The sequence below is a fragment of the Pagrus major genome, chromosome 16 (assembly GCF_040436345.1).
Source record: "Pagrus major chromosome 16, Pma_NU_1.0".
NCBI lineage: Eukaryota > Metazoa > Chordata > Actinopteri > Spariformes > Sparidae > Pagrus > Pagrus major.
Window position 1 is genome coordinate 24338926 of NC_133230.1, and position 25556 is coordinate 24364481.

Genomic DNA, 25556 nt, shown 5'->3' on the forward strand with positions numbered 1-25556 from the left:
GCTATTTTTTTTTTTCTTCTTTTGTCCTTTGTGATAAAGTAGCAAACAATGACAGCGGTATACATGAGCGATGTACAAAAAGAGACAGTAAATACACTATATACATAAACGCATCTCTGTGCTGAATCGATAAAAACAGTCTGAGTGGTGGTCGACAGCAGAAGCGTCTCATAGTGCCGTGTTCCTCTTGTCCGGCCTTTCCTTCGGGGAGAGTGCTAGCTGGCGCTGTCGGTTGCTCTCCTCCAGATACCCCTGCTTCATGAGGGTGGTCACATACTGGAACAAGGTCTGAAACATGGAACAAAACAAATTAGTAACTTGCTATCTGATAGTGCTTACTGAATATATTATATCACATAAATTGAACTATTCAGATTTTTGTTTTCTAAACCTGGACCCTATACTGATGAGCAAATGGGCCTTATTTAAGATGTCATGTTTCTTTCTTATTGATTACCAATTATTTTCACGATTATATCCATTTAATGTCTAGCCTATAATTTTTTTTTTTCAATTCTCAATTTCCCAGAGCTCAATGTGATCATCTTCAAATTGCTTCTTTTGTCCAACAGTCCAAAACCCCAAAGACTCCTCATTTAATATCATAAAAACAGAATTCTTACATTTAAGAAGCTGGAATCAGCAAATGTTCCGCAAATTTTTGCTTGAAAAATCATTTCAGCCATTAATTGAATATCAAAATCGATGTTGCAGCTCTAGATATGAATTTTCAATCATAGTTTTTCAACTTGTTCAAATATGTGGGATATGGAATAGGAAAGAGCTCAGTGTTGTTTCATTTCATCCTTTTTATTGGGGACTGCTTAACACTGTTTAGTGAAATAAAATTTAGTTTTTAAATATGGGCGTGGCACGAAGATTGAGTTGGCTCTTGACATATGAAACAAAAGCCTGAGAGATGAGAAAAAATGTTCTTATTAAACAAACTTCAGGCTTAACAATTCATTTTGGTATACAATCTATGAGAAATATAACATACATAATATACACATAGTTTTGGTTATGTGTTTTTTTTTTAGTTTTGGATTTGGATGTGTTGTATTTTGGGGATTTTTGATAAATACTTGAGTCCTGTAATCCAAAGTGATGACACAGAAATAAAAAACAAACTATTTTGCACCACTAGAGGGCAGTGGAGGCCATTCATTGAAGCAGAATTGAAACCTTTCATTTAAATGTAGAACAATTTCTTCTTATTATTGAAATATGACGTGAGGCTCAAAAGATGCTGTCTCTGGCACAGTGCTCACATAATCGCACATCAAAATGGTTTTTTTTAAAAGGGGTTTTGCCACACATAAATAATGTCTAAAAACCCCCTTATTTTCTCCATTTCTAGACAGCTGTACACTAAAACTAAATTCAACGAAGAAAGAAGCAACAGCGTTATTCGAGCGTCTCTGTATTAATGACACCAGGGACCTTGAAGTGACATAACATGAAGTGACAGAGCCGTGTTCCATGTTCTCACTAGGCTCATGTATGGTTCAGTGAGATGTACGTTTCACATCAGTCAAGCTTGTGTTGCGCTGGTTTCCATCTTGACATGTTACACAACAGCTCTGACACAAACCGCCGTGCTGCTGCTGCTGCTGACTGGTTGCACACATCAAGCCTATTTCACAAGGCGTTTACCCAGAACGAGTCGCTGTGAAGGTCCCTGATTAACACCCACAAAGGGAGACACACATGAGACACAGTGAGGCTCCTTACCTTCCATGCCTCCTCCAGCTCAGGTGTCCACCTCTCCTTCAGGATGGGCTGCACGGCACAGATGAATTCTGCACCGACGTACTGGAAAATAATTGTGTGAGACAGTTACTGTTTGTGCTTTTGTAACTAGGGCCATTATCCAGTTGTTGTGTCACTTTATTGTTTACAAGGGTAGGTGTGTGTGCGCGCGTCAGTTCATTCAGCTGCTGTGATTTTAGGGGTGTCAGTATAATGGAAAAGCTGATAAACAGTTTCACATGAAATCAGAATTTGTGCACACGTCTATACACAAAGCAGCATCACACAAACAGATTGGGATCACTGGGGTCTTACACTGTAGTACTTAGGTGGGGCGTTGTAATGATAATGGCTTTTTCCCAGCTCCAGAGCCAGAGCTTCCAGTCTCTCCAGCTGGTCCAGTCTAGCCACGCTTTTCTCGATGAAAGACATCACCCTGGAAAGAAAAAAACACGAGACTGATTATGAGCCTCCCAGCCTGATTGATCCACCACTTAATCGTGAATTAGCAGCAGGCGACAGTCAGCTGATACTGTGGCGCTCTCCTGCGTTGAAAGGCTGCACGGTGACATTTCACAAACTCAAATGCCAAGAAAGATAAACACAAATGATTGCCTATCTATCAGTCTAAGTCTCACTTGAGGTAAAAGCAACTGATTGCCCAATACTTAATTACCCCCCGAAAACATATTTTTCACTGTGCAAAACACCACAGGATCAATTTCCTTTGTTGCTTGCAGAGTGTGTGCGTGACAGTTTTGAAGATGAATATGGAACAAAGGGTGAGAGTTGGTTTAGCTCTCTGTTCTCTCTGTCTCGCAGTGGACATTTGTACTAATGTCCCCGGGTGTGTGTTTGAAGGGCCATTTGGCTGGGACGTGTAACAAATTTTGTCTGCGATGCCGCCATGGCCTCTGTACCTTCAGGTCCTCAGGCAGTAATTGGCTGCTTTGGCCTCGTGTGTAGAGGAACACAGAGAGGCCTAAAGCACCCTGGGGAACAACAGACAAGTGGCTGTGATGGATGCTACAAGCTCTGTCTGCAGCAGAGCAGTAAGCAACGCTGTAATTATATGACTACCTGAGGTGTTTTGCACCGCACTTATCTTACAATATGTGTATTCCACTGTACCTTGTGTGCAACATGGCTTTACCATGTATCATTGTTAAAGAAGCTTAAATGAAAGGCTGGGAAAAAAATCATGACCTTAAAAGATTAGTCCAATAATAAATATTGCCTGTAGCTAAAAGCCAGAGAAGTATCCATATAGTTTGTTTATGCAGAAAATACAATTAGGATTAAAATTGCAAATGGGAGTTAGTCTCACAATTAAAAAATCAGCCCACGCAGTAGCATCAACACCTCCAGGATCAATGTCTTGCAGGTAACAAGATCTACGTTTATACAATTACTATCAATAATATCGATAACTAACATCCCGTTTAAAAATGGGTTCAAATTTCACATTTGGAATATGACAGGTGGTGCCTCGAGCTCATTTAATATGGCTGGAGGAGGGTGGGATGCACTGCACAAGAGCACAAAATGTGTATTAATCCGCAGTTGAAAATAGTCCCACGAAAAAAGCACAGTTTACACCTCTTTGAATGAAAACTGCTAAAAACTACAGCGCCCAGCTGTTTCAGGAAACCACAGAGCCTTATTTAAAATTTAAACTATAGATTTGTGAGCTGTTTTGAAAGGATTCATTCCTTTTGTTATTTAAGTCTTTATTTAGTTTTTCAATCAACATGAACATTAACACAAAGGTACAAATATGGAGAAATTAAAAAAGTCCACCAGCACAATACCAGTCTTTGAGAAAGTCATCCATTGACCCACTCTAGGGATCCCACTCGGCAACTAAAGAAAAGTCCAAATATATAAATAAAAGAGAGAGCCCGTCCTTACGCCATAATAATTAAGTCAAGGACAGACATACACCCGAAGGCAAATACATTTCTCCAAATTAAGTCTCCTTTAATAAAAGACAAAAACCTGTTCCAGACAAGCTGATATGACTTTTTATGGTTGTGTAGGTTAGCTAACATTAACTTCATTAAAGCCATTAACTTAACCCAATCTCTATATTCCAGTCTGACTTGACTTTTCCAATGGCGGAGGATACTCCTAGCAGCTGAAATAAAGCCTGTTAGAGCTAGGGCAAATGCTGGCTTGGATATTGTGGGTGAACGCGACCTGTCCCCCAGGAGGCAAAGTTGAATTGATCCGGGCACAGGTGTGCCCAGCCACTCCTGTGTGGCTTTAATTATTTCCTTCCAGAAGGGCAGAACCAGAGGGCAGGCCCACATTACATAGATAAAGGTGCCTACCTGCCCAAACTATTTTCTAGTAAACGGATTTTATGAAGCTGGACAGGTGTAAAGTAATAACGTCGAAGTATCTTATAGTGTATAAATGTGCCTCTGGCTTCTCTTGTGAACCAGCCTGCACTGGAAATTATCTTTGCCCACGAGTCCTCGTCAATGTTCACATTGAAATCCGTCTGCCATATTAGCCTAAGATTCTCACAACTGCCATAGGATTCATTTCTTCAGACAGTGTAGGAAGGGGGGTTACAGTCAAAAAAGCGAATTTGTGAAGGCAAAGGAAATGGAGCTATATATACGTTTTGAATCTTATTTAAGTTCTTTTGTTTTCTTATTTAGTTACGTTGGTATTATTATTACTGTGAGTGTTATTGTTGTTGTCTTACTTTATTTATGCTTTACTTGATTGCATCTATACTTGTATACTTGCTGTATACTTGCTCTTAAACTATGTTTAATGATAATTATTTGTATTGTTCTCTAAAAAAATGATTTTTAGTAGCGCATTTATTAATTAATTCAAAATTAAAAGCTGAATATTGGAGGTAATAATAGGCCAAGCCAATAATCAGTGGACAGTGTGTATACAGTATATGCATACATGTAAATATATGTATGATTCACTTTTACTTGTATGTTTTATATTTTGATTATTGCCAGATATTAACTTTTGATACTTAAGTGCATTTAATATCAGATACTTTAAGATTATTTGTATTTGGGACAAACAAGAATAATATTTTAACACAGTATCTTTACTTCTACTCCAGTATGACTTTTATGACTTTTTGCTGACAAAAGAAAATATATAAATATGTCAGCCTCGTCCTTTTGTGCATAGAAACAGGGACGGTCATCATTGTGACAGAAGCCAGTGAATTACTTTGAACACATTGTCCTTTTCCGGTGCTGGGTATCAATATGCTCTCCAGGCAGTACTGTACTGCCCTCTCATTGGCTGGGTTGTTTGGTTTTGTTCAGCATCATGTGGATGTGTCGTGAGTTGGTGACTGACCGTAGACCGTGTGCCCTGAGCTCCCGGCTGCTCCTCAACCTCTCCAGGTCCTCCACGTCTCGGAACAGGAAGAAGACGTCTTTGCATTCGGGATGGGTCTCAAACAACCTGTTACCAAGACAACGACAGTACACGCAGCCATCCGTGAGCCTCAGAGAGCCGTTCATGTAGAGCAGCCTGTCATATTCATTCTGAATTCCCAACCAAGATGACATAAAAAATGAAGAGTTTAGTGCAGCCCATCAACATTGTGAATAGAGATCTGATTGTGCCTTTCTGATCTTATTCCACTTCTTCATATCATCACTATCCTCTGCTCTGGTTTTTATACCCCAACAGCAGCAATCAGCAGCAGGCCATGGTGGATCTGTGAGTTTTTTTTTAACCACCTGGAGCTGTGATGAGCCGCCCTGCCCTGTCAAGACGCGGGGGACGGAGTCTCAGACTAATGGAGCCTCTGCTCCTGCTCGAGTCTTTTCCTTTTATCTGGTTTAACCTCAATCAGTTTCCTTAAGCATGCTGCCATCCAATCAGAGAGCCTCCCAGTCTCCAGCTGAGGTACCTGTGATTAGTCATGCTACCAGAATACACAGTGGCTTCCTCTCAATGTGAGCTCACAATGAGATGCGAGGCTTATTGTAAGTCTCGGAGGGGAAATGAGAGGGGAAAAACAGGAGAATGATAGTGTCTTCATGTTTTAAATTGATTTAAACGGGGACTCTTAATTGCTCAGCAACACAGAGCGAGGCATTAAAAATAAATCAGGATTGAAAACAGTTGTGGGTGTGGCAGGCCCAACAGAAGCTTATTCCATTTTCTGTGTTCTTAGACCAAGCAGAGTCCTCTTGAATAAATGCAATAGATGCCTCTAACATAACATGTGCACCCTTTTGTAGATAGATAGATGAATAGAGGTGCAGGAAGAGGTGTTAGAGATGTGATGGCCACTGCGCCCCAGAAAAACAGGAAATTGGCTGCTGTTTATTCATCCATCAACAACATATCAAGAGCTGCTTATTTTTGGCCCATTGTGCGTACTTGTTGTGGACGTTGGTGTAGATGCAAGCATGCGATACATATGCAGACAATGCAGCACTATACAGCTCATGTGGAATTTTAATTGCCGTTGGCACTCATGAATAAATCCCACAAGGGCAGCAATCACACACTAAAAAAATGAGATTCCCATTTGCTGTTCTACTGTAACAATGGCTGTTCAGTGATGGGATACAAGCCCTGACAGCCTGGGGGCCCTGGGGTGGCCCTGACCCACAAGAGGCCTATGCATTTCCAGACCAACACGTTAAGGTCAATCTCTTCAACCACCGAGGTCACCCTGGGGACACATGCCGTTAATTGGGCTGCTAGCCATGTTGCCTGGTCATCTTTTCAGTAGATCCAGCAGCTGCAGCCTGAATGTTGTTTTATTCCACCGCCAAAGGCCAAACATGGTTTTTCCCGGACGCTGGCCGTCATCATCATCATAATTGATAAAATGCATTTATTTTCCTGATGGCCTTTAATTGTATAGTGGACCTGGAGCTGTGTGTTATTATGTAATCTTGTCAAGATGTGATGTGAAGTGATAAGATGGGAGGAGGGGTACTGTGCTCCGAGCTGTCAGTGGAAAGGTGTGGGTCAGGAGGCAGAGCAGGAAGAGGATGTGCCGGAGGTGGGTGAGGTGGAGGGATGCTGGATGTTCAGTTACTGGCTGTATGAAAAGGTCAGCGTCGTAATGTCTCGAAAGACTCTGCAGACCTCTCTTGTCTTGGGCCAGGAGTCAACACTTGCTCCTTGCTGCCATTTTGTGTCCTGGGTTTCATTCGACTGCAATATTTAGGCAAACTACTGCTAAACAACTTGTTTTGCATCCACAGAATCATGTCATAAAGCTTAAAAAATAATTTCAACATTTCTGCAGGGAATCACAGTATTTATAAAAGCTACTCAGTGTGACCTGATGACACTTAAAACAGTCCTTATCCTATGTTTTACATTACCTCTACCCTTTCTAGGTGAATCATCTCTTTAATTAAGGGTTTTTTCACTGGAAAATGTACAGAACGTGCTTGATCATCTTACCTGACAAACATAATAATCCCAACTTTGGCAATATCGTCCCGGATAACTTTCCAGGACTCTTTAATCATCTGGATCTGATCCTCTCTGGGATGCGCAGCAGCAGCAGCAGCAGCAGCATCCTCTGTGGTCCTCTCTCCAAACTCAGCTTTTGCCGCCAGACCTGATATTGCGCAGCCCATTCTTCATTAGAAACAAAAATAATACACGTTGATGTTTTTTTTCTTTCTTTTTTTCTTTCGATCCAGGAGTGGGGAAAAACAAGGGTTATTTGATTTCGCGCCGGAGGAAATTTGTTGTTGCTGGCATGTGGTCTAAGTGCGCGACTCCTCCGATTGCGTTTTTGAACTCCACTCCTGTGGCTGGTGTCACGAATCAGAGTCAAGTCAAGTCAGTACGCAGACAGACAGGATGCAAGAGCTGGTCATTGGTACAAAAATAAAAACCCTAGCTGATGAGGACATACTAAGCAGGCGTTATGCTTTTATGTTGAAGGATTGCCATGCGGACTTCCGGTGTGTATTTGTGGCTCACTTGACGCAGCTTGAGAGGGCAAGGACGGTCCAAGAGCAACCTGAGGCACCGAGGATGGTCCTTTTAAATCAAATATAGCTCATAGAAATTAATAAGCAATAATAATAATAATAATAATAATAATAATAATAATAATAATAGCTAAAACAACCATTCCCCCCATTACTTCTGACCTAAATCAAACCGAATTATGTACAAAAGTAAGAAATGTTAAAGAAAAGAGCATAACACAATGTTATTAACCAAGTGAGGAAACGTTTAAAGGTACAATATGTAAGAATTTTAGTTGAAAACATTCAAAAATTAAAACCATCAACAGTATGTGACGAAATAATAGTTTTGACGTTATGACGTCTATGTATGTGTCTCCAGACCTTATTTTCAGGTTAATTAAATCCAATTGCCGGAACAAATGTTGGCAATGTACATTTTTGCAAACCAGGGAAATGTTGAAACTTAACATTTCTTTATGTGGCAACCTTACTTCTTCAGTTCAATTATCTATTTTACGCGTGACTGCTTTGTGCTTATGGTATGGTTTGGTTTAGGCACAAAAAACACTTAGGGTTAGAGTTATGGAAAAGATGACGTTTTGGCTTAAAGTACCTGTTTTGGTCCACAAATTGTCCCAAGTCTCCCTAAAAATATTCAGTAGTTTTACACTTGAAATGCTGGAATGCAACCTCAAATTGCGGTCACTTGCTTGGCAGCCTAGGCGCCTGCAACTACACCACGTGACATTGAAGTCACAGTATAAATGTGTGACGTGAATGTGATACATATTGTGGCTATGTCAATATGGTACTAAACCTATGGCATGTGAAAATGTTAATGTATCTGGTTGGCAGCGACATAAACTGCCCGCATTATTTCAGGCAAAGGGTTTTTTATTTTTGTTCCATTGTTTATTTGAATGTTATTTTTGGTCACAGATGCTTTAACAACTTCAGACCATCAGGTTCTCACAGGTCTTTGAACGTTTGTGAATTTAAGGGGGGAAATCGAAAGTTTTTGAGAATAGACGAGAAATAAACATAGGTTATCAAAGTGTTTGAATTTATATATTTTGAGCAAAAATTGGAATTTAAGTTCTTCTGATACTTGTATATATAGATTACATTCTGCTGTCTGCATGTGTCTGGCACTTTCCTGCCATCACTGTAACACAGCACACACATTAAAGCCTCTCCCTTCTTTTTAATTGTTGTCTTTGAGCATCTGTATAGTCTGCTCGTTCTCATCATAAAAACTCTCAGTGTTGCAACATTAATTAACCTTGATCTCTGTCTAAAACTATACTGTGTTGGGTCCATGAATTTGAGGGAATTGGGCCTGGAAAGTCCTTAAACTGGATGTTTGAGAAGGTATGGGACAATGTCATAATATCATCCTTAGTTTAGTGTGGCCGCTTGGCCACAGAACAGATGAATATACTGTACAGCATTTGAGATGCATGATAGGGTAAAGAGGAGACCAATACGGACACTTAACCATTTCTGTTTTTATTGAAAATATGGGAAACTTCAAGTATGAAACAATATATTTTCTGGAATGGAAAAGTAAAAAGGGTCGCTACTTGTCAGTATTTACATGAGGCCAATCTCTCCCAAATATACAGCTTCATAAATAACATTAAAGTAAATATACAACTTGTCGAGAAAAATAAAGCTCCAGTGATACAGTATGTGAAAACAGTTTTAGAAGCAGCGACCGTAGACGTGGAACCAAATTACTGCTGTGACCACAAGCATTAAAAGTCAACAAATGTTAAAAGGAAACCCTCTTTGGTGCACGCTCAGAGACTTCTCTCTTGTCAATGAGACTTTAGCTCCTTTTTGCTTTCCCCTGAAACTCCAGCTGACAGCTTACATGGTTAAATGATAATAAAGTGAGTACAGCAAGAACCACCACCTGAGGGAGGGAACCAAGTAGGTGCATATAATCATAAAGTAGAACCTAATCTTCAATTGATACAGAGAACTACATACATATTTTTACATAAACGTGTATCTTACAGTGCAGAAAAATACCAAATGTACAAATGAATACACCTTTTCAAAAGCAATATGCTGTCCCCTCGTGGCCCTCACCAATAACATGTGACATCCCTTTCATGGTGTAACTGTGTCATTCTGTTAAAAACAATGTGCAGGCAACAAGTTGCATTCTTTTGAGGGTAAAACAGAAAATGGGAGGTAACTGGCAGATGTTTCCATGTGATAGTCCCTGATAATAAAAATGTACATGCTTCATGAGCTCGTGCTTAAGCTCTGGAACTTCTCCCGTAAGCTTTTCACGAGATTACTTTCTGTCATCTTCAGAGAAGCAGACTTTGCAGCACAGTCTGAGCCCTCCTGGAAAACTTTGTCCTCGTCTTGTAGTTTGCTAGTTTCTCTTGTTATCAGAGACACCTGACTGCCTGTGTAGAAGGTCCTCACAGGTTCCTGAAGGTTCTGCACCTCATGGAGGGATAGAGATCCAAGCATGTGGTCCAAGGAGCTCCACCTGCACAGCAGGGGCTGTAGTCGGGTCTGAGTTTCTGGACAGTCCTTGTCCGTTTCAGACTGTGTCGTAGAAGAGTCTGCCAGAGCTTTGTGAAGGTCAGAGGAGCTATTATACTTGTGAGAGCAGCCGTTACACCTGTTTGTACAGCACTCCAGCGTCCCGTTTGGGACTGTGCAGCTCAGGGAACGGGAGGTGTATTTGGTGCGTAGCTCCTGTACATCAGGCCAGTGGAAAGTGTCTGACTGTGGGCTTTGTGGACAGGTGAGGGTGCTCTGGGAGCTGGCTCCAGAGCTGGGGGTCTGGACTGGGCTTGGAGAACGCTCCTCATGGATGACTGTCTGATCGTTCAAGGGCAATCTCAGGTTGAGTTTACCTGCATACATACACAGAAAACAGACAAAACATTGCAACAAATGCTTTTGAGTTTTCTGAAAAAAGGTAGGCTACTGCAAAAGAAAGCAACACTGCATCATTTGCATCCTATTTACCCTTTTTCCTCTGTTGCGTGTTCTCCTCCTGGACAGCTGGCATGTTCTTGAAGCCCTGTTGGTTTGCTGTTTCTCGGTTCCTCTGCCAGGCTAGGGGTCTGTTATTTTTGATGCGCTGACTATACTGACGTGCCAGCTGGAACACCTTGTTTTTCATCTTTCCCATGTCTTGCAGAATCTGGTCCTCCTCCATACTTGCTCGGAAGTTAATGATCTTGGGTAGATGTGCGTTGCTGAAATGGTTCTTCTCTGGAGACGTGGGGGTCTTAGAGTCCTGACTGGATCCCCCCTCCACTGCTGGAATGGTTGTGGTTGGTGATGAGATGGAGGAACCATCTGAGGTGATGTTTGTCTCAGAGTCTTTTACAGTTTGAGGCGTTTGCTCACTGGTCTTAACATCCAAAGTGTCTGAGCTGATATCCTGTATCACTTCTAATCTTGAGTCATTAAGCTTCTCCTCTGCAGTCTGCTGGACCTCCTGGCTCTCCTCCTCCATTTCCATGTCTTGCCAAACCTTAAGCATGTCTGTTGAGGGTCTGAACTCTTCTTCTGTAGTAGAGGCTTCCAAGAGGCTCTTCGATCTCGCCTTGGCTTCCACCGGTCTCTGGGGTTCCATTTTTTGATGAGCATCAGTGTTTCGACTCTTTTCTAAGCCAGGAAGGTCAAACACAGCCCAGGATGTGGGCCGGTTCCGAGAGAGGCCTTTCCTGTGGACCGAGACAGCCTGCTCCTGAGGACCACTGTTGAGTTGTCGGCTCAGGTGTCGGACCAGACCAGCTGGGATATAAGAGAGACTTTCTCTGCGCTTGATGCTGAAGTTAGCATCCTGGTGCTCTGCGTGCTCGTAGTATCTTCTGATCTTGTGGATGAGGAGGCGATCTTGTTTGGACAGAGTGGACCTGCGTTCCCCTTCAATGAGAGCGCTCAGTGTAGGTTCATTAGCGGTCGTTGAGAGGTTTGCTGAGGTCACTTGCGGCTCTGGGGAAGAACTGACCAACATTTGGCCCTGTTTCTCCAAGTCCATGCAAGCTGAGGGGCTTTTAAAGACATCATTATCTATGGAGGGTGAGGGGCAGGCGACAGAACCCAAGTCCTCCGAAACCAGACTGCTCCGTCTGGACAGGCTGCTGATGAAGCGCTCAGCTATCACACTTGCCTGGTCCAATACAGAGGAAGGTAGGATGCTTTTACTGCCTGAAAGGACCTCCTCTTCCTCCTCCGAGAACTCCCCATTTGTCAGTACACTTGTCTCCTCCACTAGGAGACCAGAGGAATCACTCTCCCCTTCTTCTTCTTCTCCAGTTTCTCTTGAGGTATCCAGAGGTTCTGGTGTGTCGTCTTCTTGTTGCACAGGGGAGATGGGTGGCTCGGAGCGTCGGGTGTCATCCCCCTCCAGTTGATCGCTCTTCTTTTTAAGTTGAGGGACACAGTCTGGAGGGCACAGCTCCTCCTCATTGACCTGAAACATGACAGGAGTGTAGCTAAGTGGGATGTAATGAGTAAAAGGGATATTACAATGTCAAGCATCCTCCATCCACCATTGTCTTAATGGACCTTTTGAAATTCAACTAGGCAGTTTAATTTAAAGCATCCACAGTTTATGATGCATGGCTTTTATTTCATGAGTGCTCCAGTTTTATTACACTGACCTATTTCTGTATAAAATATCAAAGTGTGGTATAAACTAAGGAGACATTGTACATTTGCCTACTAACGACTTCCCTTAGCGAGTAAAACGGTGAACATCACCCTGTCTGCTGCACTAACAGTGTTCATAGTGCTGATGTCACCCTAGTTGGCCATTATCTAAATCTGTTTCCAGGTGGTGCCTGCTCTTTTGGAGTGCCTGCAATTGCAAAAAACTGCAGCTTGAAGCTGTGTGGTGGAGATAAGGTTAGAGAGAATAACAAACAGCACTCTCACAGGAGCTGTTTCGCAAAGTTACCATGAGAATTAGGTAGGGACAGCACCTGGCTCCGAAATCAATGTTGCCTTTCTCAGTGGGAGTGCTGACCACAGAACAGCAGTTGTGTGTGTGTGTGTGTGTGTGTGTGTGTGTGTGTGTGTGTGTGTGTGTGTGTGTGTGTGTGTGTGTGTGTGTGTGTGTGTGTGTGTGTGTGTGTGCGTATGTGTGTGTGTGTGTGAGGCATTTTAATTTCAAGGCAATAATACAGCTCCAGGCATGATTCAAAATTGGCCTCAGAGAAATTCTGTGCTCATGGCAAAGGGCACCTATTAGATAGGAACCTACATAAAATAAATGTAGCATTGAGCACATTGGCTATCTAATTAGAACAAATGCACAGAAAAGGATGTCATTCAAACTGTACAATGGTTAAAAATAGGCTCAACAACAAACTAAGTGTTTTGAAGGGCATGAGGATAGATGGACATTCTTTGACACAGTGAATAAATGTTATGCTGTATGTGGCCTCGTACATGAGTGTGGAAATGAATGGATGTGAGCATCAGTGTGTTCAAAGCTTTATTGAGTACCTGTGTGGTAAGAGTTTCTTTCACATCCACATGTTTTTCCTCCTGGCTGTGAGTTTCTACCTCCTCTGCCTGTGTTGTTTTCAGTTCAGCCGGATCTCCGTTCTGATCATCCTGAAAGAGCGAAACGCAAGAGTTTGTACTCTAAATCGTCCTACAGAGGGGGGCATGAAGCAGAAGAATCTGTCACAGTGAACAAACACTCACACAGTCTTCCAGTTCAAATGACATTAATCTATATTCATAAAACAATACTGGTAGAACAATTAACCTTGACAAAAGGTTATTGACAAAGGCAAATATGATTATCAAAGCGCAAAGCTCTTGCTATTATAATGATAATTTTATTAGATGGCTGCATTAACCTTTGAAGTCAAACAACATTTAACAGGGCACATTAAGCCCCTGGTTCGAATGCAAATGCAGGCATGGTTTCAACAGCATAAGCTTCGACATCAATCATGTCCCACAATTACGAAAAACACACTCACGGATGAGGAAAACATGCAGTCATGCACAGTGGGATCACCTTCAACCCCCAAAACAAAGTAATGCAGGCAAACACATGCACCAAGTCTGACTTTAAAGTTGTTTTAGAGTTGGCTGAAAGTGGTTTGGAAAAACTTCAGTCAATGCATACTTCAATAGCATGAATTCAACCTGAGGCATTCAATGTGCACAGTGCAAATGGTAGCAGGTGTTAGTTCTATTTATGAAATTAGAAAAAAAAAGAGGGAGAGGGACGAGAGCCAGCGTGGGAGAAAGAGTGGCAGAGAGTATTGGAAAGCTTGCGGAATGGAGCAGGAAATGGGGAACCCGTGGGTGGCAGAAACCCTCACCGTTGTGAAGTGAGTAGAAAGCAAAGCCCTGGCTTTATAGTGCCAGCAGGAGATGGCTGCCAGCACTGAGCTGGCAAAGTCGGCTACCTGGTCGTCTCCCATCAGTACATCTTCCTTGTAACTCTCCCCCTCCTCCTCATCCTCCTCCTCTTTTGCCTCCTCCAGCTCCAGTACCCCCTCACAGGGTGAAGAGCCCAGTTTTAGGTCACTGTCAGGAGGACTTAGCTGCTCCAGAGAGTCCCTTCTGGGAATTAGATCGTCCACACATGGCCTCTCAGCCTGGGGCTCGCCTAGACTGGAGGTCAGCGTACTGACACTAGTGGCTGGCTGAAGGGAGCACCTCTCCCCCAGCAGTGCACCCTCACTGTCTGCATGCTGTAGCGTGAAGTCATAGACATGTGGTTTGTTATTGCAAGGCCAGTGCTAGAGCCATGTTGTGATTGCAAGGCTGTAAATGGGATGAAATCATCATAAAGCTGCTTTAGCTTTGGGTGAGATATGATTTAAGTCAAAGTATGTTCTGGGAAGATTAGGTTTGCACTCTCTTATTTTTGGTTTGAGTTCTTTTGCAATTATAACAGAAAACTTTGAACTGCTGAGTGAAAACTGGATAAATCATATCTCACCAGCGCACACTGACCTAAAAAAAGTACTTTCATATGACAGAATGAAAAAGCCAATCAAGGTTTAATAAAAGACTACAGACGCTTACCTTCAAAACAGCTGCGTGGAGAACAAACATAAAGAGGAGGAGGAGAGATAAACAAATGAGAACGTCAATAAGGCTGAAAAAAAGCAAGCTCGAGTCAAATATTACATGGCAAAACAACCGGAATACCACATGCATCTCATAATTATGGTCGCGACACAATCTCTGCCTCCATAAGCAGAGACTGAGGGAGGCAGTAGTTAGTCTGGCCCAGACTTAAGGGAGGCCTTGTGATTAGATAAATACCAATTAGAAACATCTTCCTCTCAGAGGCTCAAACTGGACATGATGCAATTAGCCAGGATGTGATGACCTAGTCCCTCACCGAGATGGGAAGGTTGACATGAAAATTGCTTCTTCATTACATTGGTTCGAAAAATTGATCTGGACTGGGAGCAAAGGCGAACTGGGGACAAGAATACAGAGGTTTTCTCTTTCATAATGGCCAATTAGAATAGATCAGAGCAGGAAGAAGCGCAGATCTGAAGGCGAGGCTGAATTTGACTATTGAAAAGAGCTTGCCTATGACAAAGCCTTTGACCGATGTGGCATATAATTAAATTCATTATGTCTTTTGATCTGTTTTCCAGGTGTCTTTGAAGAAGAACAAAGCACAGGAGCCACTGAGATGTGGACAGCTCTTACTCAAAAGACCCTAAATAATGTCAGTAGGGGTGCTGTGAGGCTGCTGGGCCACATCTCTCAGAATTTGGACCAAAATTTTTCCGAATCTTCCTTTCTGGCTGTCAAAACCTTACTGATCATACACTGATGTAAACAAACAGGAACATTCTATAATAACCATCATTAATAAATGGCAATTTTACAGTTAACCAACCATTTACTAATGATGAATAAATAACCCTAAAATGTACCAACCTTTTGTGCTCCTTATGATTTGTTTTGCAGGCTCTGAAAAGACAGAATTGAAAAATATATAACTTACTCATGGTGTAAGTAACAATTAATCATCTGCATGCAATATTTTTCAATTATTGATATTTCAGGTACGTAATAGATAGATTGATGGAGAAAGGGGTCTTGAACCTGATCTCCTTCTCCCGTTTCGCCCTCCAAGATGGAAGTCGTCAGTATTGTAGCACTCTGCTTTCTTGAGCCTCTCAGGACTGTAGTGGTACTTCCCTGGATCTGAGCAGCAGAAGGATCTGTCATTACACTCAGAGCCGCAATTACAAAAACAATTTTCTCCACATAGATAGATGGATTATGGGCTACGTCTTTCCTGGTAAATTAAACAGCCATCCATATTTTCCACTGAAAATTAACTACCCTCATCTTTTGTGAGCAGCACAGGCTTTGTGAGCATCTTTGGTTGCTGTGGAAACAGTCGCTCTATTTGTAACACTTACAGTTAGAATTGTCCAGGATGGCCTCTTTTGCCTTTGAAGAACAAAAAGACAGCGTGTTGAAATAGGATTCTTGAGAAGCTGAGAAAAGAGAAGTGAAGAAAAATGATGTTTACCTTCTGTGGGACGATGGTGTTGTGGTTCTCAAGGATGAGCCTCTTAATGTGCTGGGCCCAGAGACGCTTCTCTTCTACTGACTTGGCCTGGAACAACAAGTACTTGTCATTTAGAAGGAGTCACTGACATTAATAAAGATACGCCAGTTAAACTCATGCATACGGGAATAGAGACATGGTAGAGTGGCTCTTAAGTGTGTGAGAAAACACAGAAAATAGGTTATTAGAAAAAAAGAAGAATCAAATACTTGTATTTTTCTCAATAATGTTATTAATTATAAGACCTAAAGAGTACAGAACATAGTATAGCAATATCAGGTGTTGAAAAGGTCACAGTCAACGGTGTTCACATTTACCTGCACTGTATGGGGTTGCTTGGGGTGCTTGAAATGGATGACACTGAAGAGCAGGGGATCTTTTGCGCTGTCAAGTAGCATCAGAGTGGAGCACTGCAACCACAATGAATGTAGTGATGTAGCTGTAGCTTCACCCAGTTTAGTTTTTTACCTTATCAAAAATATGTCCTGTTTCATTTAACTGGAAATAGCATCTTATTCCCTTTTCTATTATACACCAACATCATCAGTCTCCTCCTCCTCCCCCTCCTCCTCATCCTTTAACCATTAAATCACTAATCAAGTCAAAAATGTCAAAAATCCATACCGAGATGTGGATCTTGTAGACATAGTGTTCCCCTCTTTTCTTGGTAATGAGGAGCATCCGTTCGAAGAGGAACAGTGTACGGGTGTTCTTTGCCCGCAGGACATGAAAGGTGCCCTCCAACACCAGCTCTCCATAGGTGGTCAGGTCAGGACCCTTCCAGTTGATCAGAAGAGACTGTATCTCCTGCGGATGCACAGTAAAGAAATCACCCCCCACACATTCTCAGTCGTGTTCCTTTGACATGAAGGGAAGTAAAAATGTCAACCACGTGTCAGCTTTTATTTGGAATACGCATTAAATACTTGTACAAAGAAAAGTAGGAGGGTGAAGCTGCCACTGAGTCAGTGACTCAAACTAAGGAACTCGTTAAAAAGCTGTAGCCCTCATTTTAACACTCAACTAGCCTTGAGAAAAGGCGTGTAGGTCAATACTGATATTGAGAAGGTTAACACATTTGCCTTGGACAATATCTGCTTGGAAATTGATGAAAAAAATACTTTGTGCCCTCCAGAAGAGCATTAAACGCAACAGTAGCACTGGACAACAGATGTACATGAGAAAATCAGAAGGTGTCTGCAGAGAGGGGGGAAAAATGCACCTTGACTGAGTATGTGCTGTATGTAAGGACTACATGGTTATGATATAAATACACCTTTAAAAAAGAAAAAAAAAGGCACCAGGGTGGATGTTGGCACGCATGCATGGTTATTCCATCTCACCTGCACTCTGACAGCGTGTTCGTGTTTCCTCTTCATGTCGTTGATGTACCAGGCCACTCCAGTCATGGTGTCTATGGCCTCCTGAATGACCTCATACCCCTCTTCGTCTGAATCGAAGTGCTTTGCAATTTCCTTTAAAAAGATTAGGGACAAATTCAGACAAAGTCACTAGTGAAATCCTTCCACAAAGAAGATGCGTGTCATAAAACATTTTTGTGATTTTTATGTTGTTGCTTTTACCTTTTAAAATACTGAAAAGCATTTAGCCTCCAGAACCTTAATAATCAATCAAATCAAAGAACCAAAGATGATAAAATCATTCTTTAGTTGAACTGTTGACATTAACTACTCGTTAATAACTGATAAATGACAGAACCATGAATCTGCCAATGCCTGCAGGGTCACTTGAGAGGAAAACTCGTCTTGACACAATGACCACTGAGGACATTCTGTACCTGAAGCAGCAGATGATATTTCAGGATCCTCTGGACCGGCTTCAGCAGATAGGAGCCCAAAGGGAGGGAGCGCTTCAGAGCAGCCTGCCGATCCCTGAAGAACTTGGCCAAAGTTTTACTCCTCATGCAGTCGGTCAGTGCTGCCACTGAGCTGGAGGACAGCAGAAGATCATAGTAATCATGTCAATTTTTACTCTCAAAGATAAAGTCTAAATATAATGAAAACAATTTCAGCTACTTACTTGGGGTAGTTGGTGCAATACTGAGTGTATATTTCAAAGTATTCACTCTGGGGAAACACAAGTCAGACAGTCATTCATGTTTAATCTTGTGACAATCTGATATCACTGTACATCTGTTTGAGGAGGATGGTTCCTCTCACCTTATATACAAAGCATCGAGCGATGGCCACAGGGTCATTCTCACACATGTCTAAGGACTGCAGCAGCTCACTGAAATGCAGAACAAAACAACAGAGAGGAAGTTGAGTGTTAATGAACTTTGTAAGCTTATTTATTTGTCCAGGCTAAACAGAAGGAAGGAATAATGATGAGTGGTGAAGATCTGGAAATCAATATTAATACTTTTCTGTGACCTCTATTTCTGCCTCGAGTGAGATGCGACCCCTGTTAAGAAATATCCCCACTAGAGGGCAGCATACACTGTTAAACCCAAGAGCCTTGTGGCATGTTCAGACAGAGCGTGAAAGAACATGCATTTGACTTGGATTTCTCCATGCCCACAGTCCCATCAAATACAAGCTTTATTCAGAGCTTGGGAAACCAAAACCTGAGAGTTATAAGGTATTTTCCAGCTTTACACGGTGTGTCATCACCTCAATACAATGTGCATGACTGAAAAAGGAGACATGATGGGAAGGGTGACTGTGGAAAAAAACAACTGTACATACATAAACATCACAAATCACCACACGTACTCTGCATGAAAGCTGTTCAGTTAACATAAATATCAAACACAATACATCATACAGCATTCCATACCTTAGATTGAATACACTGAGGCTTTACTGAAACCATCTACAAGCCAATATGTGAACATGTACGTGGCACAATGAGAAAATCTTGGTGTCGAAATTTGTTTCGGTCAATATTTGTTCATATCGCGTCATTGCTTTGTCAACATTACGTAACACTATTCTGGAAATGGGTCAAGTGTAACAAAGAAATAGAAATTCCTGGATAAAAGAAAGGCTGTTTATCATTAATCAACTAATGTTCACGTCAAATGAGAGTTAATGACTAAGTTTACAGAGACCTCTTGAGTCAGTGAAGCCAGCACAGTCAGTAAACCGTTATCAAGACTTCTACTGTACATACTGTACAGTACAGTATGTCCTTTTGGGTAAGACTTTATTTGAAGTAATGTGCATATGATACCGTCATAACCACGAGTCTTTTTTTATGACTGTTTATGACTTGTCATTAAGTGTCATTCGGTTAATTATGGCACTGTTAATGCAAAGCTGACATTTATACCTATGCCAAGGAGATTGTGTTTTCGCCAGTGTCTGTTTGTTTGGTTGGTTTGTTAGTAGGATTATACAAAAACTACAGAACAGATTTCCATGAAACTGATCTCTCTTGCAACAAAAATCTGCTGCATCCTGCAAATGGCACATCTCTGTTTCAGTCTATAAATGTGGCACCTGTTTAAAGGGTTAAACAAGTATTTCTCCACCTAAACAATACTCGTGTGTAATGTAAATGTGTGTATTCATTTCAATCTGTTCATACTGTTCATAGTATATTATCTTAGCTTATTCATAAAATACCCTTCACTGTTTTTTCTGCACTTGCATCAGTACTTGTACTATGTGCAATGACAATAATGTTGAATCTAATCCATCTAATAAAAGACAGTATCACCGCCTTCATTACTAACCTAAAAAAAACACCACCTCCCAGTACAATATGACAAGAGGAAAAGCCTGATCTCTTAGAAAAGAGCAATATATGGCCAAGTGGAGCCAAAATCTGTCAAAATCTCTCCTTTACAGCTGGTTAGAATTTCGTTAGAAGGTAATAAGAATCAAATCATCCCCATTTGCGGTTCAGAGCTGTACGATAGCCTTGGCATCAGCAGGGAGGCTCCTCGCTGCGAGAGGAGAGAGGAATGTTAATGTGTGTTTTGGCAAGCAGCGTGGTCAGCAATGAGCACTTGCTGACATAAGATGATTAAATGTAAAGCTAGCTGCACTGCCGTTTCCTCGGCTTTCAGATGTTTGCAAAAGTGTTTACTGCAGAGTGTGTCGCCCCTTTGGTTCTCATCGCATCTGTTTTATGTCAGAAGATATCAACAGGGAGTCTTGAAATCTTAACATTCCTCATTCTTGCATTGTCTATTGTATTACATAATTATGAAAGTATATAAACACAAATTCAGCAATTAGTGTCTTTTCAGTGATTTGTAGTTTTGACCGTTGTGGCCATTTTCAGTAAGATATACTTTACAAGAAATTGGATGGGGATTATAGCTGTGCTTAACCTTTAATCTAAAATATATACATATAATGGTTCATAGGAGCTGTTTCGGCTCAGTATAAGTTTGTTGCTGTTTTCACATACATTGTGTAAGACAACCAGCGGCTAAACCTTTTGTAAGATTTCTTGTATACACTGTATGAGTGAAATGTTGTTGTATGCGAACGAAAAACCTAATAAAAAGATGTATAAAAAAAAAAAATATATATATACATATATCTTCTCAGTTTGTTTGCATTTGTGGTTGTAACTTACCTGTTGAACTCATAGATGTCCTCTATGTTTCCAAACAGGGCACACACTTGCTCTGGCCGGATGGGGAGGTTGCTCATATCAATGATGTGGGCCAAGTAGTCCTGGAAAACAGGTGAGAGTGAGTTACGCATAAAATAATGAGGTAACACAAAGAGGTCTTGTCAATATTTGGTGACACACGGAGTCAAGTGTCATACAAGCATTTCCAAATTCTTACCAGTAGAGGGAGCATAAATATAGAAAAACAAGTTGTGTTCCTGTTTTATCCTCTGTGATGTACATTTGACCAAGTGATCCCTACAGTGTAAGACATGTCATCTAATGTAAATAAATGTAAAAGTGTTGCATCATGATTTTAAGGGTTATCTGTTTCAAAAAAGAAGGATCCCTACATGAATTCACACTCAGTAAATGTGGTCTTTCAAGGATCCTTTTAAGGATTTGTTCCACTGACTAGAAGCCAGTGTGACTGTCTGGTAGAGGATCTGTGGTACCCAGACCATAAACATCAGCACAGCCTGTTCCCCTTCAAGGACCCCGACTCCCCCTGGACCTCAGGAGTATTCAGAAGTAGATAAAAATATTTTAAAAAGCCCCACAGTGGCCAAATATGCCAACATCTGGATGATTGCCCTCCTTCTTGGTCAATTACACACTCATGTGGCACACAAACAACTCCAAACAAGTAGAGGAGTAAGTTGACGTGGGACAAACACGCACACACACAGCGACTATATAAAGAGCATACCAGTAAACAGCTTGTACACACACACCAAGCCTCCCAGACGATGTGGTGCAAATACACAGACACACACACTCTGCAGTCCAGATTAAGAGTGGAGTCATCACATCGCTTCCCTGAATGAACTGCAGCCGCTCATGGATGTGAGAATTCCAGTGCAGTGAGAGCAATGCTGACATGCAGTCAGCAGGGCGTCTCATAGTCTCCTATAGAAAAACTCCCCATGTGACCTTCAGCATACTGTAAGAGATTTCATGCTATGTACTATATGTAGCCTCGTGTTTTTATAGTGCTTCAAGCCGTGCTTTATTTAAGAATAAGCAGGAATGTTTTATTCTGTTTTAGGTCAAATTAAAAAGTTTTAAACAAAAAGTATACTGAATCATACGCTCTGAATTCTGTCAGCACTGACCACATTCTTTTCACAACAATGTTGAGTATGCTTATTATGGGTGTGTTCAGGCCAGGTGTTGGGGATGTATTTAGACATGCGAGACCAGCTGAGTCAAACAGCTGTTCTCAAATCTTTATGCAATGGATAGACAGTTGAAGAGTGAGATTTGATAGATCAGATCTAAAGGCCTGGACGTAGCTTCAACAGCTGCTCCTGAGTTCAGTGTCAATATCAATTGGAAGCTTTGGATTAGTTTGCTGGAAAAACAATGCCAGAGTGAGGAAGGAGTTCACACATCTCTGTGAGATTCAAGGCTTGGCGTGAAATAAAATGAGCTGCTTGAGATCAGTTTCATGGAAGCCATACTCTAATCATAAAAGGACATAAGATACATCTGCACTAGACGGTGTTCCCACACTGCAACCTATGGAAAAAACAATCGGTATCCTTTCATCTGTGTTATTTTTCCAATTGGTGCAAAGATGGAGGTGTTTGTGTTGGCTTGGAGGGCCCAAGAGCTGAGGCTAGGTTGGGCCCGTGCGAGCGAGGCCAGACCAGGCTGGGCTGCTACTCCCGTCAACTGAAATAGCTAGAAGTGTTTGTCAGGCACAAGTCGTTACTCAAGCCGCGACACGGGCAGCGCTCCCTCCCACAGCAACTGCCAGACGCCAGCACAGTCGGAGACAAGGTGAGGAGAGGTGCTAGCTGGTTTACTGCCAGATGGTCTCAGAAATGCCTCACGTGTTTAAGACATTACCATCAGTGCAGTGGGGACTGTTTGACAGCAGGAAAGACTGAGGGGCCACAGAGGTTTCTTGGTCTCAGAGTTGTTTCCAGACTACAAAAGGTAGACCATGTGATAAGATGTAAGTGCTCTGTTGAGTGGTAAAATCATCCCTGGCCCATTTTCAGTGCTTCACATCTGTGAGATGAGGTTTAAACAATCTTTGACCAAGATCAGAAAGCCCAAGAATTTGACCATGAAAGACCTGCACTGTGGCCCAGTTTGACTGTGTGTTTGAACTCCAGATATGAGCGGCGTCCATAATTCCAGGCTGTTAACTTTCACTGCACTGTAAATACACAGAGTGGTTTATATACAACACAATGACCAGATCATAAACAGCTCAACAGCCTTCATCTGAATAAACTAGAAATCTATAAACAAAGCACATGATTGCCAGATGTCAGGTATGCATTTTTGTCAATTGACTGATTAGTTTAGAAAGCAGGAAATCAGAAATGGATCCTTTTCATGAAAAGAAAATGAAAAATCAAGTGGACTATTTAACAAATAACAGACTCATTTGTGGCCACAAACAGCTGCTTGGAACACAGTAGACATTATTTTCTCTCAACAGCCATTAGGTCCAATTCCCCTATGTTGGCTCTTGTTGGCCAATACAGTAAATCACCTCCAAAGAAGGCTACAGACATGAAGTCATAGCTGTATATTAATCCAAGTCAAACATGTGCTTTAAATACACAGAATACTGATGATTTACTTTCTATAACATCAGATGGTTGGCTCACAGTGAATACTTGGCTGCAAGTGAAAAACACCAACTGTAACGGAAAATTCAATTTGAGTCAGTCAGCATAACCCTGACATTCACTCACCTCCACGATGCTGCGCAGGTCTTTGACGTACATGCGCTCTGTCTCAATGATCTCCATGACAACACGGTCCACATAGGTCAGCTTTGGATTTGGCGCCATGGCGTCCGTGACAACAGGCGAGGCGGTGATGTGAGGTATTTCACCACTTGCCTTCCTGTTGGAGGTGGCGTTGTTGTTGTTCCGCTCCTGCCAGCGGCCCCTGGAGCATGTGAGGGTGGGACTCTGGTCCCCTGCCTGCTCTCCTGTGCCTTCAGCTGGGCTCAGCTCCAGGTCTATGTCCTCCTCGCTCGGTATGGGTGGGGTGTTGGAGGAAGGAAGGGCTACGGTGCTCCCAAAGAGGCTATGACTATCGCGGGATGAACCAGAGGACAGGGTGGACACCAGGCTCACTGGACGGTCACCCTCTCCGTCCAGTGGCTCCACACATAGCCGGTTGTAACAATCTGGGCCCAAGACGACGTTTGTCTGGTCATGTTCACTGCTGGAAAGGGGCGAGGACAACTGAGGAGATTCTGGGATAGGAAAAAGGGACACAGGCAGATGGTAGGTGTCAGGATATGAGAGACAGACAGTAAAACAGTGTATTTTATGGCAGTATGGTCAACATACTTGGTTATCCATCTCACTTTGACAATGAAACCACAAAACTTGTATTGACCATCTTTCAAGGCCCAAAAGGTTAATTGTTTCATATGTCAAAAGATAAATTTTGGTTTGAGTATCACTTTAACACAACTGTTGTTTCATGGGTATAATTTCATTACATTTTATAGCAGGAAACTCACTGTCCTTGCTCTTTTGCAATCAATCTTATTTACACAGCCACCCTGTAACCAGTCTTACTGGTGGCTTCTGTACAGCTGCATTAAGGGTTTGAATCTAAAGCTGCTTCGATTAATTGTTTGGTTGTCAACTAATACGTTAATCTCCAACTGTTTTAATAATTAATTAATCTATTTTTGCTTTTTTTTTTAGTAAAAATTATTTGATTCCATCTTAAATACGAATATTTTCTGCTTTCTTTACTTGTTTATGGCAGGAAACTGAATATATGTTTGGGTTGTGCGCAATACAAGACATTTGAGGACTTTGAGAAACACTGATCTGATAATTATGACATTTCTGACTTTTTACCGACCGTACAACTAATCGTTTAATCAAAAAAATAAAATACACATTAATCAAAAATGAAAATAATCGTTAGTTGCAGCCCTAATACAATCGTACTCAGTACATTGTGAGGAAAGTTGTCCTCTGCATTTAACCCATCCCTGAGGAGCAGTGGGAAGCCACTGTGCTCCTTGGTCAAGGGCACTGAAAGTTAACATTAAGTAATATAAGGCTGTTACAAACCAGATGCACTTTCATATTGTCTTGTGATGACATCTCTTGCCATGTGAATAAATAACACCAATGAAAACTTCTTTAAACACTGTCCAGGGACATAGTCAGATAAATATAATTTGAGCTACACTGAACAGACTACTAACCAGAAATCAATAAAAGACACCTGGGAGCTCTGTTTCTATGCCTGGACTGAGACACACGGGAGTGGTTTACAGTAAAAGGCCTTGCTCAAATCATTACTGACATGGCCTAAATTATAACACTGCATATTCTGTGGAAAACCCAGCTATTTCCTCTTGTTCTCCTGACTGCTGAAGGCTGAACGTTGGAAAAACAGAGAGGGGGGGAGAACTGATGAGAACAGAAAAATGGGGGGAGGGGGCCAGGAGCTTTGTTTATATGTCTTTATTGCACTAAGTTTGAATTTAAGAGAAATGGAAGCCATATCCACTTTCACATCCTTCCTGCCAAATGGGGAATTTTCCTCATGAACGTTTCCTAAATATATGAAGTCATGGCGGTGTGAGAACGGAGCACTGAGCCGCCACTCTGCAGAGAGCTCCATTTCCTTAAATATTCACAGGTCAGACGGGTCAAAACCGTTTAGACCAGCTTAAGAACTGAAGCTTTGTC

The 25556-nt window shown here is 41.7% G+C and overlaps 2 protein-coding genes across 2 annotated transcripts in view; both read right to left on the minus strand.

The window, feature by feature from the left end:
- Nucleotides 1-138: 138 nt before the first annotated feature.
- On the minus strand, nucleotides 139-7358 carry xgb (x globin). The gene is made up of 5 exons (XM_073483439.1): nucleotides 7180-7358; nucleotides 5098-5205; nucleotides 2068-2188; nucleotides 1735-1815; nucleotides 139-288 (listed from the first exon to the last, which is right to left on the minus strand). Exons 1-5 carry the CDS (start codon nucleotides 7356-7358, stop codon nucleotides 169-171), a joined length of 609 nt encoding a protein of 202 aa, XP_073339540.1. The 3' UTR covers nucleotides 139-168.
- A 1833-nt stretch (nucleotides 7359-9191) lies between these two features.
- Nucleotides 9192-25556, minus strand: part of LOC141010099 (pleckstrin homology domain-containing family G member 3) — a 34286-nt gene continuing 17921 nt past the window's right edge. The window contains exons 3-19 of the mRNA XM_073482913.1: nucleotides 23577-24088; nucleotides 20821-20921; nucleotides 18447-18516; nucleotides 18307-18353; nucleotides 18065-18215; nucleotides 17610-17741; nucleotides 16891-17073; nucleotides 16584-16676; nucleotides 16228-16314; nucleotides 16115-16145; nucleotides 15792-15893; nucleotides 15624-15656; nucleotides 14748-14758; nucleotides 14036-14410; nucleotides 13200-13310; nucleotides 10704-12162; nucleotides 9192-10588 (exon numbers count right to left, since the gene is read on the minus strand). Coding sequence (XP_073339014.1) covers nucleotides 9960-10588; nucleotides 10704-12162; nucleotides 13200-13310; nucleotides 14036-14410; nucleotides 14748-14758; nucleotides 15624-15656; nucleotides 15792-15893; nucleotides 16115-16145; nucleotides 16228-16314; nucleotides 16584-16676; nucleotides 16891-17073; nucleotides 17610-17741; nucleotides 18065-18215; nucleotides 18307-18353; nucleotides 18447-18516; nucleotides 20821-20921; nucleotides 23577-24088 — 4127 coding nt within the window. The 3' untranslated portion in view covers nucleotides 9192-9959. The remainder of the gene's footprint in view (nucleotides 10589-10703; nucleotides 12163-13199; nucleotides 13311-14035; nucleotides 14411-14747; nucleotides 14759-15623; nucleotides 15657-15791; nucleotides 15894-16114; nucleotides 16146-16227; nucleotides 16315-16583; nucleotides 16677-16890; nucleotides 17074-17609; nucleotides 17742-18064; nucleotides 18216-18306; nucleotides 18354-18446; nucleotides 18517-20820; nucleotides 20922-23576; nucleotides 24089-25556) is intronic.